Source organism: Prionailurus bengalensis, chromosome D4 (assembly GCF_016509475.1).
Source record: "Prionailurus bengalensis isolate Pbe53 chromosome D4, Fcat_Pben_1.1_paternal_pri, whole genome shotgun sequence".
Lineage (NCBI taxonomy): Eukaryota > Metazoa > Chordata > Mammalia > Carnivora > Felidae > Prionailurus > Prionailurus bengalensis.
This window is the reverse complement of record NC_057359.1, coordinates 55,025,275-55,040,430: the sequence shown is the minus strand read 5'-3', so window position 1 is coordinate 55,040,430 and position 15,156 is coordinate 55,025,275. Positions and strand designations below refer to the sequence as shown.

At 38.9% G+C, this 15,156-nt stretch overlaps 1 protein-coding gene across 1 annotated transcript; it reads left to right on the top strand.

Annotated features, from left to right (window-relative positions):
• Nucleotides 1-2,597: 2,597 nt before the first annotated feature.
• NDUFB6 (NADH:ubiquinone oxidoreductase subunit B6) lies at nt 2,598-14,872 on the top strand. The gene is made up of 4 exons (XM_043566950.1): nt 2,598-2,903; nt 5,013-5,105; nt 11,260-11,304; nt 14,695-14,872. Exons 1-4 carry the CDS (start codon nt 2,724-2,726, stop codon nt 14,761-14,763), a joined length of 387 nt encoding a protein of 128 aa, XP_043422885.1. The 5' UTR covers nt 2,598-2,723; the 3' UTR covers nt 14,764-14,872.
• The last annotated feature ends 284 nt before the right edge of the window (nt 14,873-15,156 follow it).

The window sequence follows — 15,156 nt, the reverse complement described above, 5'->3', positions numbered from 1 at the left end:
TTCTATGCTGTCAGTGTGGAGCTCAACCCGGGGCTTGATCCCATGAACTGCAGGTTCATGACCTCAGCCAAAATCAAGAGTTAGATGCTCAACCGACTGAGCCACCCAGGCGCCCCTGCTTCTGAATCCTTTTGACATGACCCAAACAGTCTTTAAAAATTTCCCTGCTTTCTGCTAAGCAAGATGTTCCTGACTTCTTTTACATTTCTTAACTCAGACCTGGAATTAGGTATTTCTCTAAGGCAGTGGTTCTCAAAGAGTGATCTGGGGACCCCTGGGAATCCCTGTGATCTTTTCATGGTGTTTATGAGGCCAAAATTATTTTCATACTAATACCAACATGCTATTTGCCCTTTTTAAGTCTCATTCTCTTACAAAAGTATAGTTTTACAAGGGATATGTGGTGTATGATATTATGATCGAATGTAGAAGTGGTTTTAAAAATTCTGCTGTCATTATTAGGCCAGACTTTAAAGAGATTTACAAAAATGTAAAACAATGGCACTCTTCTCACTAAATAATTTTTGTTAATAGATATTTTGTTATTTTAAAATCTGTTTTGGGGCGCCTGGGTGGCTCAGTAGGTTAAGCCTCTGACTTTGGCTCAGGTCATGATCTAGCGGTCCGCGAGTTTGAGCCCCACATCTGGCTCCGTGTTGGCAGCTCAGAGCTGCTTCGGATTCTGTGTCTCCTTCTCTCTCTGCCCCTCCCCTGCTCATGCTCTGTCTCACTCTGTCTCTCAAAAACAAAAAATAAAATAAAATAAAATAAAATAAAATAAAATAAAATGTTTTAATTTCTAACATCAATAGGTATAACCCATACACACAAAACCTCTTTGGGATCCTCAACAACTTTCAAAAGTTTAAGGAAATTTGAGAAGCAAAATGTTTGAGAACTGCTGTTCTGAGGAGTCCTGGTTTCTTCGAATGGAAAATGGTATTTAGAAATCACACTATAGGTGCTAGAGATGTTTATGGTTACTGGATTGGCCATTGTTTTTTAAGTCATTTCAGTGGGCAGAGCTAAGATACAATGATATATATATACACATATATGTATAGATATAGATATATACATATATATAAATATAGATATATATAGAGAGATATATATATAGAGAGAGAGACAGAGACAGAGAGAAAGTGCACGCACACGTGAGCAGGGGAGGGGGCAGATGGAGAGAGAATGTTAAGCAGGCTTCATGCTCAGCATGGAACCCAGTGTGGGGTTTGATCCCACAACCCTGCGATCATGACCTGAGCCGATCATGACCTGAGCCGAAATCGAGTCGGATGCGCCTCACTGAGCCACCCAGGTGTCCCAAATAAACATATTTAAAGATAAAATACATCACGAATTGTTACTGAGTTTTTAATTCAAATTCAGGCCTTCAGAGTTTTTACTTAAAGTCATACAATTTACATTTGTAACTCCTTTCTCCCATTACAAAAATTCCAGTGTAAATGTTTACTTTCAGTGTCACATTAATAATACCACCACTACCAATATATATTACCTAAAATAATTTAAGATTTTTTTTGAAGTTCCTCTGTCTTTGAGGCATACCTCTCTATAGACATACAGTAATTTGATGGATTAGATTTACTCAAAATGGTGTGTGTTTGGGGGGTTATGCCACCTGGCAGATCAGTTAGATTCATGTGTTTTTAGTTTTGATTGTTAGAGGAGATTTTGTAAATTTAATTTTGTTTTACAAAAGTATAAAATGTTTACATGGTTCTAGAGTCAAATCTGTTACATAGGATATATACAGAGATGCCTAGCTTCTATCCCTATCTCCTCTATCCTATTCCCTTTCTCCCCCAATAGCAATAGTTTCCTTCACATTATTTTTCAAATTTAATTGAAAATTAAATTTCTCTTTTTGGATAAAAGGTAGCATACTATATACACTTCCCTCCACTTAGTTTTTTTTTTTTTCTTCACTTAACAGTAGATTCTAGAGATCACTCTACAGTTGTGTATAGACCAGAGAATTGCATTATTGCACCATAATTTCTTCAACCAGCCCACCATTGAGGAATTTCCAGTATTTTATTGTAAATAGTGCTGCAGTGAATATTCGTGCACATTCTTTTCATATTTTTACCACTGCATCTTTTGGATACAGTCCTCGAAGCGGAATTTCTGGTCAAAGCATGAACGGGTCCAATTCTGTTAGATATTAAGCTACTCTTTTTTTGACCCCGCAGTACAGATAAAGAAACAGATTGAGACTGCTCAAGGTCACTTTACCAGTCACTGACACAGCTGGCACTTAAACTCGGAAGTAACATTCTCCACAGACTCTCAAGTACAGTCATGGGAAGAGGAGTACCAAGGTGGGAGACGGAAGTGAAGAATTTGCATTTGGACGTCCCATTCACTGAATCACATATTCTCATCCTTCCAAGTCTCAGCACACCACTCTAGCCCTCCGACCTCTCTTGCTTCTTTTCGTCACTTTCCCCCCCTCCGCCCACAACTAAGGCGCACCGACCATCCACCCGCAAGTAACCTGGGCGGGTAAAGATTTCGTGCAAGCCCAGCCCCTGCGCCGAGGTTGGAGCCGCTGCGGAGGCAGGACCAGAGTGACGTCATAACGGCGCGCCGCTCCCGAATGTCCGCGCAAGGTCGCCTCAGAAGGGGGGTGGCGCGCGCCTAAGTGAGAAGACCCTGGTCGGGGAAGCGCCGTGTCCTGCCTCGGTACCAGGGGCGACATGTCGGGGTACACGCCCGATGAGAAACTGCGGCTGCAGCAGCTCCGAGAGCTGAGAAGGCGATGGCTAAAGGACCAAGAACTGAGCCCCCGGGAGCCGGTGCTGCCCCCGCAGAGGGTGTGGCCTATGGAGAGATTCTGGAATAAGTTTTTGCAGGACCAGGCCCCCTGGAAGAAGGTGGTGAGTGACAAACCATCCTCGCACTGATACACCCCGCCGCGACCCCCAGCCTGGCCGCTCGACGCCTGCTCATTATAGACACACCAAGGACTGACATCACTCTGGGCCCGCAAATCCCCGTAGTTCCCTGAGGGAGAACCAGGTTCAACCGAGACTCAGGTTTAATAGGGACGCTCTCTTGTCCCAAGAGTCCTGGGCTGGGAGTTCTGGAGTTCAGGAGTGTGTATGGCTTCGGGAGAGCCCTTTCGCTGTCATGTGTGATGCGAAGGAGGCGAATCTTTGCTTAGGTTTTACAGAATGATAGGAGGATTCCTTGAGTGAAAATTATGTGATTTTAGTATTTAAAGACACCTGCCTGCTTTTTAAAAGTTGAGGTTATAGAGACTAACACTACACCCAACTGACCAGAAGGCACAATGACTCTCTAACTGGTAGTACAGCCCCCATGTGATCACCATAAGAGTCCTACTTGTATGCTTATTGAGTAATATTCAAGAGCCACCCTTCTGAACAACCACTATGTACTTCTGACACATTGTTTAATTTGCAAATGCCATTTCTGGACTTCACACTGGAGAAAATCATTCATTTAAGAGCTGTCTTTATTTTAAGGGTCTCTGGATATTTTCTTGAAGTTATTCATTAAATTACATTAGTTTAAGTGATGAACACTATATCTCAGAATTGCTTTCAATAAGCTGTAACATTGGCTGATAATGATGGTAATAATACTATTAAGTAACACTTGGGTGCTAACTTTCTGCCTTGGATTTTGCTGAGCATTTCTCATGTGTTACTTTCTTTACTTCTGTAAGGTAAGGTAGACACTACTTTTTTTTCTTTTTAATTTTTTTCTTTTTTTTTTTTTGGTGTTTATTTATTTTTGAGAGAGACAGAGTGTGAGCAGGGGCCGAGAGAGAGAGACAGAATCTGGAGCAGGCTCCAGGCCCTGAGCCATCAGCTCAGAGCCCAACACAGGGCTCAAACTCACAAACTGTAAGATCATGACCCAAGCCCAAGTCGGAGGCCTAACCAACCGAGCCACCTGGGCGTCCCGGGTAGACACTACTTCTAATCCTTATTTTAAATGTGTGGAAAATGAGGCCTACAGAAATTGAATGGTATACCCATAGTCACAGAGCCAAGAATTGAAGGAGTTCACATTGAGATCCTCGTGTATCTACTTCTTCCTGTGCTACCAAGTCTTGTGCACATTTTTCTCAGAAAGTCGTATTAGATACTTATTTATGGTGGTAAAATTAAATTGATTCAACCCTCCTCTCACCCTTTGTATCCCTGACACTACTTGTTGATTTTGGCAGCTACCTGGTTGGAAGTTGACATTCCACCCATCAGCCAGCGATGAAAGGAAGTAAATGATTGTTGAAGTCTGATTTACCTTCCTTTGAGTTAATTTTTCTTCCATAATCAGATGTACTGTAATACCTAGAGTCTAGTTAGTCCTTTCCCTGGTAAGATAGGTGTGTTGCAGTCAAATTGGCTGTCATGGAAAAATTCCATTTTTACCTCTATTTTGCCTTTCTCTTTTAAGATAGTGTTCCTGAAGGCATCTCAAAGTGAGCTTGGAACACCCCGTCTCAATATGTAAAACATTCTTTTTCGAGCTTTGGTGTGCTCAAGGTTGTCTGTCTTACACCTAGAATGATGCATGTGTGTTGACTGTGGATGTCTGAAATTGATACGTAAATTGACTTTACCTGAAAAATTCTGTAGGTTTGATTACTCTCGTTAAATCAATTAAAACTATTCTTTCATTATTTTTGCCATGTTTTATCTAACAAGCTTATATTAAGGATGTTTTTTTTGTAGTCTTTAAAATCTCTATATATCTATAAATATCTTACTGTAGTTTTGCAAAATGTTGCTTGCCTTAAGCCTTGTTTGCTCTGAACTCTGTAGATATCCCCTAGCAGGCCCTGTGTTTAATAAAAATATTTCAGTGGGTGAGGTTAATTACAGACTGTAGTAAATATGTAGTATGTAGGCATTTAAAAATAATCATGACATTATTATATCATTGATGCTTTTTTCCTGCCACAGGCATAAAAAAATGGGATATCTGTTTATGTATGTTTCTTTTCCCTCCAGATTTATAAGGCATATGGACACAGTATCTTTGCTTTTACTCATGTACTTATACCTGCCTGGATTATTCATTATTATATCAAATATCATGTGAATGTAAGTATGTTTTAAGTATGTATTTTTCAAAATTTATTTTTGATATTATACAAAATTATTTCCCATGTGGGCATGCCTTACCCTGCTTTACTTAGTGGAAATAATCTGCACTTATAACTGGTTTTGAACTACTTTGAACCCTTTTAGGTAAAAGGTTTAATGAAACTTAAGTATGGTTTTTCAAAAAATTAATCTTTATATTAGTTGATTACAATGTGAAATGAGTTTTCTCATAAAAATAGTGTTTAAATGATCAGAATGTAGTTGACCTAATAATACTGGTGTGAACTTGGGGTTCCAAGTAGGAAGCAAGAAAAGAATTTCTGCTCCTTTGTTTGAACATAGATGTGATATAAGATACAATTCAAATCAGACAAAGGTTATCTTTGTCATCATTCCATTTCTCTTTTCTTCATTCTATCTGATTTTTCACGATTTTCTTTCTTTAGAATCCATGATGCCCAAAAGCTTGAACTTTGTCATGAAAAGATCTTGCATGTAGTGATTGAACTGAGCCAGTTGCCACATTTTAAAGTCGAGGGATAGTCTGGTATAGGGTGTTGGATCCAAGGCAGGGTGAGGAAGGATTGCGCTTGGGGGAGTGGCATGGAGGGGAGAGGAGTGGTGGCTGCCCAGCATGGGATGTCATAACCCAAATAGAGTGAATGGGGCATTCTTGTACCCACTGAAGATACTGGGTCCTGGGAAGAGGGAAAGTTTGGAGGGGGAAGGTTAGTGAATATACTTGTTTGGAGAGCAGCAGTGGTCATTAACCGTGGGTAGGATATTGGAACCTGAGCAAGGGGAAGAGGACATCTGGAAGAAAGGTGGTTTGGGGCAATGATGGAGGAGGCAATCTATAGTAAGATCTCAGGACTGGAATGAGGTGAGGTTATTTATACTGGAGGGTGGTGGTAGTGACAGGAGATTGGTTATAGGAGAATGATTCAAATAAGTACATACATTGATGATAATGAGACCCGGAATTCTCATGTCAGAAAAGGGACTTACACACGTGGAAAGATAGAAAACCCTGTGGTACTGGAATGGAATTGGAATTTTTGGTATAAACTCAAGGTTTTTAATGTGTATTGATACAGAATTCTATATATAAATGTGGGTATCCCCTAGGTCTGTCCACTGACAGGCCTGGTTGCTGTGCTACCACATGGTAATTAACATATCTAGCAGCCGGATCATATTTTCTAAATTCTCCACTGAAAGGATCCTGAGCTCTTTGGAGAAATGGCCAATTCCAGAGCTGGGGCAGGAAAAGTACAAAGTGAACTTATTGTACTCATCCGCACTCCCGCAGGACAATGTGAGCATCAAAATAACTAATGATAGGGGTGCCTGGGTGGCTCACTTGATTGAGTGTCCAGCTTCAGCTCAGGTCATGGTCTCATGGTTTGTGAGTTCAAGCCCCACATCGGGCTCGCTGCTGCCAGCGCTGAGCCCACTTTGGATCCTCTGTCCCTCTCTCTCTCTGCCCCTCTCCCACTCATGCTGTCTCTTGCTCTTTCTCTCTCTCTCAAAAATGAATAAACATTTAAAAAAAATAACTAATGATAGTTAGTTATAACTGAATAAATAAAATGCAAAACCATGAGTGCACACACATACAAAAAATTAATAAATGGGTAGAGGAGACCATTTTTTTTGTACAGTAGATTGCTAAATATTAAATGGACAAGGACTGATACAATTAGAAAAGTCACCACTTGAGAATCATCAAAGTAACATTTTCTTCAGCCAGAGAACATCAAAAGTTGCTAACGTTAATCTCAAAATACCTATCTTCACCATACTTATTTGTTACAACTAATGGGACAGACTGGAAATGTGTACTGCTTGATAGGGTGTAGTGAGAAAACAGCATCAAGCATGCGCTATTCCTGCCAAAAATGTATAACCTGAATCTAATCATAAGACAAAAATGAAGGACTTCTCTGTGTAGTAATTGGCTTGTTACCTTCCAAAGTATCAAGATTGTGAAAGTTAAAGAATGACTGAAGATTTGTTCTAGATTGAAGACTTAAAGAGGCATGTCAGCTGAATGCAGCTGTTGATTGATGGCATAATCTGCTTAGTTAAAAGAACAAAGATGGCATTGGCATTCAGAATTTTAGAACCTACCACAATGGAGAACAAGTTCTGTAAGAGAGGATTTTCTGAGAATTCCAAACAATTATTGAGACAGTTGGTAACATTTGAATGGGTTCTTTAGACTAGATAGAAGGTAGTAAATGTATCAATAATGAAACAGATTAATTTCTTGATCTTGATGTCTGTATTGTGATTATTTTAAAAATATTATTCTTATTTGTAGGCAATACTAAAGTAATATTTGCAGCTTACTGAAGTGATTCAGGAAAAAATTATTTTTATAATTCTTTTTTTTTTTTAAGTTTTATTTATTTGTTTTGGGACAGACAAAGAGTAGGGGAGGGGCAGAGAGAGAGGGAGAGAATCCTGAGTAGGCTCCACACTGTCAGCACACAGCCTGATGCACATGAACCGCAAGATCATGACATGATCTTGACATGAGCCAAAGTCAGATGCTTAACTGGCTGGGCCACCGAGAGGCACCCCTATTTTTATAATTCTTACAGTTTTTTGTAAGTACAGAATTACTTCAAGATAAAACAAAAGTTAGGGACTGCCTAAACAAATTGTAGATAATCCAGTTGAGGTTTGCTTTCTGTTAGCATGTTGAAAGGAGAGTCAAAATAAATAATTGGTATTCTCAGAAAATTCCCTTTAACATGACTTGTTCTCTCTTGATTGCATGGTCTCTTTAAATTCTGATTGCTGACATCATTTTTGTTCTCTTCACTAAGCAGATTATGTTCATTAATCAACAAAAACTGAGTGCCTAGTATATCATCTTCCTTTATTGCTCTGGAAAGAATATACAAGATAAACTTCCTGACCTTAAAGAGTTTATAGTGAGGTTGAAAGATGGGTATGATTTGGGTAAGAGTATGGAAGAGAAAAGATCCTAGCTAGAAAGAAAGATAAGGAGTCGGTAGTGTGCGTATCATATCTACCCAAGACTGAGGAGGCAACTGGAATAGCAGGTCTCTTGGCTCAGTGGGCTGGGACCATTTAGTGGAAACTCTTGAAAGCTAGGCAGAGGAGGTTAAACCTTATCTGGTAGGCAGTGAGAAGCTTTCCATTTTCAATAGTGATTGGTAAACGTGCTATATTTAGGAAAACCTAAAAAAAACCCACATTGATATGATGGGGTAATTGGAGGGAGGAAAGTACCAAAATCAGGCAAATCAGCTAAAGGCTCTGTTGCAGTTTTGTAGGTGTTAGTTGATGAGAATCTGGTTAGGGTGAAGATAGACAGCAGGAATGAAAAAGAAAAGTAGAGGCAGAAGACATTTAAAAAAAAATTTTTTTTTAACGTTTATTTATTTTTGAGACAGAGAGAGACAGAGCATGAATGGGGGAGGGTCAGAGAGAGGGAGACACAGAATCTGAAACAGGCTCCAGGCTCCGAGCTGTCAGCACAGAGCCTGACGCGGGGCTCGAACTCACGGACCGCGAGATCATGACCTGAGCCGAAGTCGGCCGCTTAACCGACTGAGCCACCCAGGCGCCCCAGAAAACATTTTTTAAAGAAGACATAGCTCAAGTTAAGTTGGGGATGAAACCAAAGTTCAGAGACACTTGTGACTAGAATTTCTAGCCTTGGAAGTTCTAAGTAGTGTTTTAGAAAGGAGTAAATTTGTGTGGGAGCATGTGCTGCCACATCAGTTTTAGGGATATCCGAGTAGACATGGCCTGTCTTCTGTGTTAGAAACATGAAATTAGTGGAGGCTAGTGGGAATTAGAGTTGGACTTTAGTGTTTTCACTTTGTAAACCAACAGAAAATCTTTCTGCAACTGTTAAGGGGCGGGGGGGGGGGCGGTGGGTGGCGGCTAACAAATGTATATGTCTAAGGGTAAGAGTATAGTTTATGTTTCTCTTGTTGCTGGGCTTAAACAAAATTTTATATTTATGTTCATCTTCAAGTCCACAGCCCATTTCATATCATTATATGTCTGTTATTTTTTTCACTGTCTCAACATGCAAGACTCTACAGAAGAAAAAAATGTTACTACTTTCTTGTCGGTGCACGTTTTTTTTTAACATCCAAGAGTGGTTTTTATGCGCAGAAAGAACTGTTCACAGTTACCTGGAATATAAATTAAAATTCATTTTGTTAGTTTCAAATTTAAAAACAATTCTTTAAACTCGGTTTTAAAATTTTATTAAACTATTTGTACATCTAGTAAAATGTGAAGTCTCCTTTCTTCTTACTATGTTTGGATTAATTCAAGTTGAACTCAACTAAAACAATTCCACTTACAAATATACTATATTATATGTTTTAAGCTGCATTTATGCATTTGTATTTATATGTTGAATTATATTTTTAAGCATATGTAGGGCAAATTAATGACCCTAAGAAGCAAAATCTTTTTAAACTCACAATCACAAGCTTAAATCAATTATCCATTTTAACTAGGATCCTAAAACTGATTTTTTAGAACCTCTAATAGCCAGACTGATTACCTTAAACATTACACATGTTCTAAATAACAGACTACTGTATATGGATTATGCTCATGCTTTAAGAACGTACTAAATTTGACATTTACTTGTTTATACTCTAGGTTTAATCTTTGTTATATCTATATTTAACTAAATTTTTCTAGGATTGAAAAGTCATTTATCTCCTAAGAGAAGTAAATTTAACAAACTGCAGTTACTGGGTTGACAATTCATGACATTAGTATGGTTGCTTATCTGAGATAGTCCTACTTCCAGGTGATTTTTCCTGAGCCACAAGTGGACATGATTAGTTAAAGGTTTTGTTACTAGAGGTCCCAAGGCCTCTCCCTTACCTTATTCTTCCTCTGGATTTGGGCAGGTCTGCATCCTCATTAATGTTGCAGCCAGTTTGCTTCAGCTAACACCTTTAGTGACTAACTGAATTTTACATTCTTTCGAGGCACATTTCAATGTTTTCTTGCCTCTGGCCACAGTACTTAAAGACATTTTAATATATTTACATTGTATTTTGAGTTTATCTCCTGCATTTGGCTCTAGTTTCCTTTAGTCTTACATTATGTCAGTGATCTTTTAGTAAAATTTTGTTGGTGTGGTATCTTGTGCAAATGCGTATACTTAATAAATACATTTATTTAACAAACATTTATTTAGCATCTCTTATATGCAAGGCACTGTTCTAAACACAGGGATATAGCAGTGAACAAAGCAGATTGAGTCTCTACCCTCATGCACTGTTTAGTCTTGGAGACTGGCAATAAATAGATAAACAAAGAGGCATGTAATGTTATAGGAGGTTATAAATCTATAGAAGGAAAACTAAGCAGGGTAAGATGAGGCCTCTGTGGGGAAGTGCTGTTTGAAGAGAAACATAAATGAAATGAGGATATGAACCAAGCAGGTATCTAGAAGAGCATTTCAGGTAGAGGAATCATTAATGTATAAGGGCCCTGTGGCACAAGCAGGCCCAGCTGATTGGACGAATAGCAAAGGAACCACTGTGGCTACAATACAGAGAAAGCAGAGAGACATCAGAGAGGTAACCAAGGGCCAGATTGTGTAGGGTCTTAAGAGATCACAGCAAGGACTTTGGCCTTTGCTGTAGAAATTGCCAAACTTTAAGCAGAAGATTGGTACATCTTAAAAAAGAATCACTCTGCCTCTGTGTTGGGAACAGACTAAGAAGGCATGCACCAATGCTGGGACACTAGCAGGTGAAAAAAGTGATAGAGGCTTGAACAAGAGTAGTAGTACTAGAGGTGGTGAGAAACAGTTGGATTCAAGATATAATCTCAACATTATAAACTCAACAGGATCTGCTGAGGAATTGAGGTTTTTGGTCTTTGTAACTGGGAAAACGAAAGTGCCATTTGCTGCAATAGGGGACCATTTGGGGCTGAGAGATGTTACAAGTTGGACCTGGTTAAGTTTGAGATGACGAGTAGAGATAGCCAAGTAAAGATCTTGAGTAAACAATTGAATGTATGAGTCTGGAGTTGGGTGAAAGTTTGGGATTTAAGTTAAAAATCTGGAATATGATTTAGAAGAAACTCTAAAACCATAATTAACAGAGCATTACTTTTATTGCAGGCAAAACCATATGCCATTGTTGAAAGGAAGCCCAGAATATTCCCAGTAAGTCTTAATGTCTCTGATTTTTCTTTTATTAGTTTTCTCTCTTCTTTCTGTCCCTAAGTGATCATTAAAATGTTCCTTTCTTCTCAGTGTCATTGTAAGTGCCTGTTTTGTATATTCTTGTAAAGAAAAAATAGGAAATATTGTAAGGCAGAAGGTACAGTTGAAAATGGGAGGTGGAAGCATTTCTTTTGAAGCTGGCTATAAAACTTGTATGACCTTTGTAGTCCTAAAGTGAACTGAAGGTACCAACAGTTTTTCACTGGTACCCTGTTTCATGTAGAGTTGAGGACTTAGGGCACTAGCCTGAGCAGACACTTGGGCATAGTAACAGCAACTGAAATCCTCCTTCAGTAATTCCAAACTATCATTTCTTCTGGCAGTTGACCTTAACCTCTCCATCTGTGAATTTAAAATGTGTTAATGTGTACTTTAAGTTTTGGGATGTGAATATGTAAGCTATTATCCTAATTTAAAATGAGTGTTTTCAGCATTAAAAGATTACTTAACCAACAGTTGGTATTTTTACTGGTTGTCTGTGAGGTTATTGTTTAGCATGGCAAAATACAGATTATGTTCTTGTCCTATTTCTAGTCATAGATAATGAACTACCATCAATCTCTAAGTTCTATACTTTAAAAAAACAGAACTGTGTTGGTTCTTGCTTCAACCAAATGACACAGTCACAATAATCCATTATCGTCTGCAAGAAGGGAATTTTAGGGTGAACCACCAAAATTGGCTAACCCTTCAGTTGGAAATAGGGAATTTCTTCTATATTTCATTGTGTATAATTAATGTGTGTCAGGGCCTATGTAGTCTCAAAATAGGAAATTATCTTACTAGTTTCATCAGTTGGGTAATTTATTTAATCTTCCATTGACATATCTGTTTATTATTTATTTTGCTAGTACTGTTCAAAAGAAAAGAAGGGTGAGGCTCTTTTTAGAAGACCAAAGTGATGGTCTCCTAAATGCTGTGGAGCATTTAGCATGCCTAGTTCTGTTTTGTTTTTTTGCCACTGTGGTTGTTTCTGTGCCATTGATCCCTTTAAGAAGCTTCCTCTGTGAGGACTTAAAGAATGATCATTTGTACATATATTAGAATAGGATAGGCACTAACCCTCAGATGTCAGTGGCTTAACAAATCAACGGTCTGTTTCTTACTGACAGCACAGACTGATGTCCATCATGCAGTCCTCCACAACCTTATAGGTATGCCATCTGGAATATGAGCTTCTAAAGATCATGTCAGGGAAAGAGAGGGGTGGATATCTCAGGAGGATCTTAAGGTCTAACCTTGGAAGTAGCTTACATCACTTCTCTTCAGATCCTGTTGTCCAGAACTCATTGTTATTGTTCCACGGATCTCTGTGCTTTTTTGTATTTCCCAGCCTACCATGCTTGGAGTCAGTGCCAGTCCACCCTTCTCATTACTGAATAGCTCTTTGCTTCCTTCTCCCTACACATAAAACACAGTTCCTTTCTGGAGAGAAATCCCGCAGTCCCATACCATCACTGCAACCAGCCCCAAATGCATCTCCAGATGTTGCACAGTAGTACCTGGTAGGTTTAGATGTGACTTCTCTTGGAGATCTGAGGATTAGTGAACTAAGAAGGTTACTTAACTGTATCCCTTCTTTAACCCCTGCCACCCATTGTTCAGTGGTGGAATTCGGACAGTAGAGCAGTCACTAGTTCTTGGCAATTCTGAAATGCCAGTGATAAAACATGAAGACTCCTAACCGCCCCCCCGCGTGCTGTAAGTTACCTGAATGGGCACTAATTTTGTTTCTGGAAGGAATACCTTTGTTCATTGTTCTTCCTGGCCCCTGGCTTTGTTTAGGGTTTGTTTTGTTTTCTTTTCCATTATCAACCTAGACCATGTCTCAAATGCATACTGGGAAGTATGCTCTTAGGGTTGTACAGCCTTTAAAATCTGCCTTCTGCTTAAGGTTGAGTGCCAGAGGCTTTTGTTGCCTATATGTTTGGCTTCTTTGACCATCCAGTTCCCAAAACAGTTGGTAGGTATGGAAAGAAAAATACGTGATGGGAGCCCATTTGCTTGTAGTCAGTCCTCTATGCATCTGTGCTTTGTGTAGTTACGAAGTTCTCTCATTTCTTTGATGTTCATGCAACTGCATCTTCAACTCCATGGCAACTGTGTGGAGGACATCTGAGACACTGATTCAAGATGTTATCTTTGCCATAGGAGAGTTCTTCTGTTTATTGAGTTTTACTGGGTCTCTGATCTCAGGATCTCTTCAGTGTTAGCTCTCAGTGTTTATAGATTCAGAAGCAGTATGATTTTCCAATACTGCAAGGTCCTGAATTTTTTTATTCTTTCCATTTTTATTCCTCCTCTTAAATCAGCCACTTTTTGCCTAAGCTCCTGTTTCTTAAAGTACGTTCCCAAGGCAGCTGGTAGTAATCAAAGACATACTGTAACTTTTTTCAGCTACTTCTCCTAAGACCTCAATTCACTAGAGGCTCTGCTTCCAAGTTACTACTGCTTTTTGTTTCCATCTTTTAGCCTCCCATGCCATTGTCCTTGCCTCCACTGTTCAGCCAGTGCAGATTGGTTTGATTTTTATTACAGTGGCATTAGTACCACTTCAGGGTACCAATTTCTGTGTTAGGATAATGCTAACTGTGTAACAAACTACCCCTCAAATGTATAATGACTTCAACAGTAAAAGTGTATTTCTTCATCAGATAAAAGTCCTGAACATTACCAGGTCAAGGAATGGCAAGGGTGGGGTTGGGGTAATTCTAGTCTACCCAGTTATTCATGGACTGTGAGACTGACAGAATCTATTTTAAAACACAAAGCCGGAACTAAATCTAAGTAATTTGCCTAAAATTACACAGCTTCTTAGTGAAGGTTCCAGGATTCTTACCACCTGGTTCTGGCTCCAAAGCCCATGCCCTTTCTCCCACATAGATTGTATTTAGGTTTGAAAAGATGCCTGAACCAGCTACCCTGGCAAAGTTTGCATTCTGTCCCTCATATCTGAGCCTAATGGTAAACTGGTGATTGCCTAACACATTCAGTTGCTGGGAATACATAACTTCTTTTTAGGGCTTTTCCTTTTTCTTGGGGCCATGCAAAATAAACATCTCTGTCACTTTGTAAAGACCACTTTCATGCCCTTTCTGGACGTTTTGTTTGAGTGAAACTTTCCTGTATACTTCTTTCACTTACGCTTCCCCTTCACTTATACCTTAAGATTTTGAATATTGCTCATCTTTGACAGCTTCTACTTTGTCTAAGTCCTTTTCAAAGTGTGAATGCCAGAACTGAACTACATTTTCCTTGTGAGGTCTGACCAAGTGGAACTATCACCTCTGCAGGCAAGATTTTTGTACTAATTCATCTTTGTTTTTTTAGGGTGATACAATTCTGGAGACTGGAGAAGTAATTCCACCAATGAAAGAATTTCCTGATCAGCATCACTGAAGATTACTTTAAAATTTCAAAGGCATATGAGCCCAAGTTTGTTGCTGCATTACTGTATTTACTGAATATATTTTCTGGAAAAGTAACTTTAATAAAGTTTACTCTGAGATATGTGTTGTCGTTTTCTTCCCAAATATTGTACAGTTTGCAACTCTGAATTATTTAACAATAAATAAAAACTTGACAAGCTAAAAAAAAATATTATGAGCGATCACCTTTTTCTTCTTGAAAAACAGGATGTAGAAAAGTAGTCACATAATATTTTTTTCTTGCTCAGTACTTAACCTAATCTTATGTGAAGGTGTGCAACAGAATGAAATGTTGCAATAAACAAATATAAGAACGACAATTCCACAACAATTTGTTTTAAAGAAGACTTTCTGAGGCATTTTA

What these genes read in the sequence shown, in the direction of transcription:
- NDUFB6 (XM_043566950.1), top strand. Translation starts at nt 2,724, where the DNA reads ATGTCGGGGTACACGCCCGATGAGAAACTGCGGCTGCAGCAGCTCCGA. An exon ending in AGGCCCCCTGGAAGAAGGTG is followed by an intron (nt 2,904 to 5,012) that starts GTGAGTGACAAA and finishes TTTTCCCTCCAG; the next exon opens with ATTTATAAGGCATATGGACA. An exon ending in ATATCAAATATCATGTGAAT is followed by an intron (nt 5,106 to 11,259) that starts GTAAGTATGTTT and finishes CTTTTATTGCAG; the next exon opens with GCAAAACCATATGCCATTGT.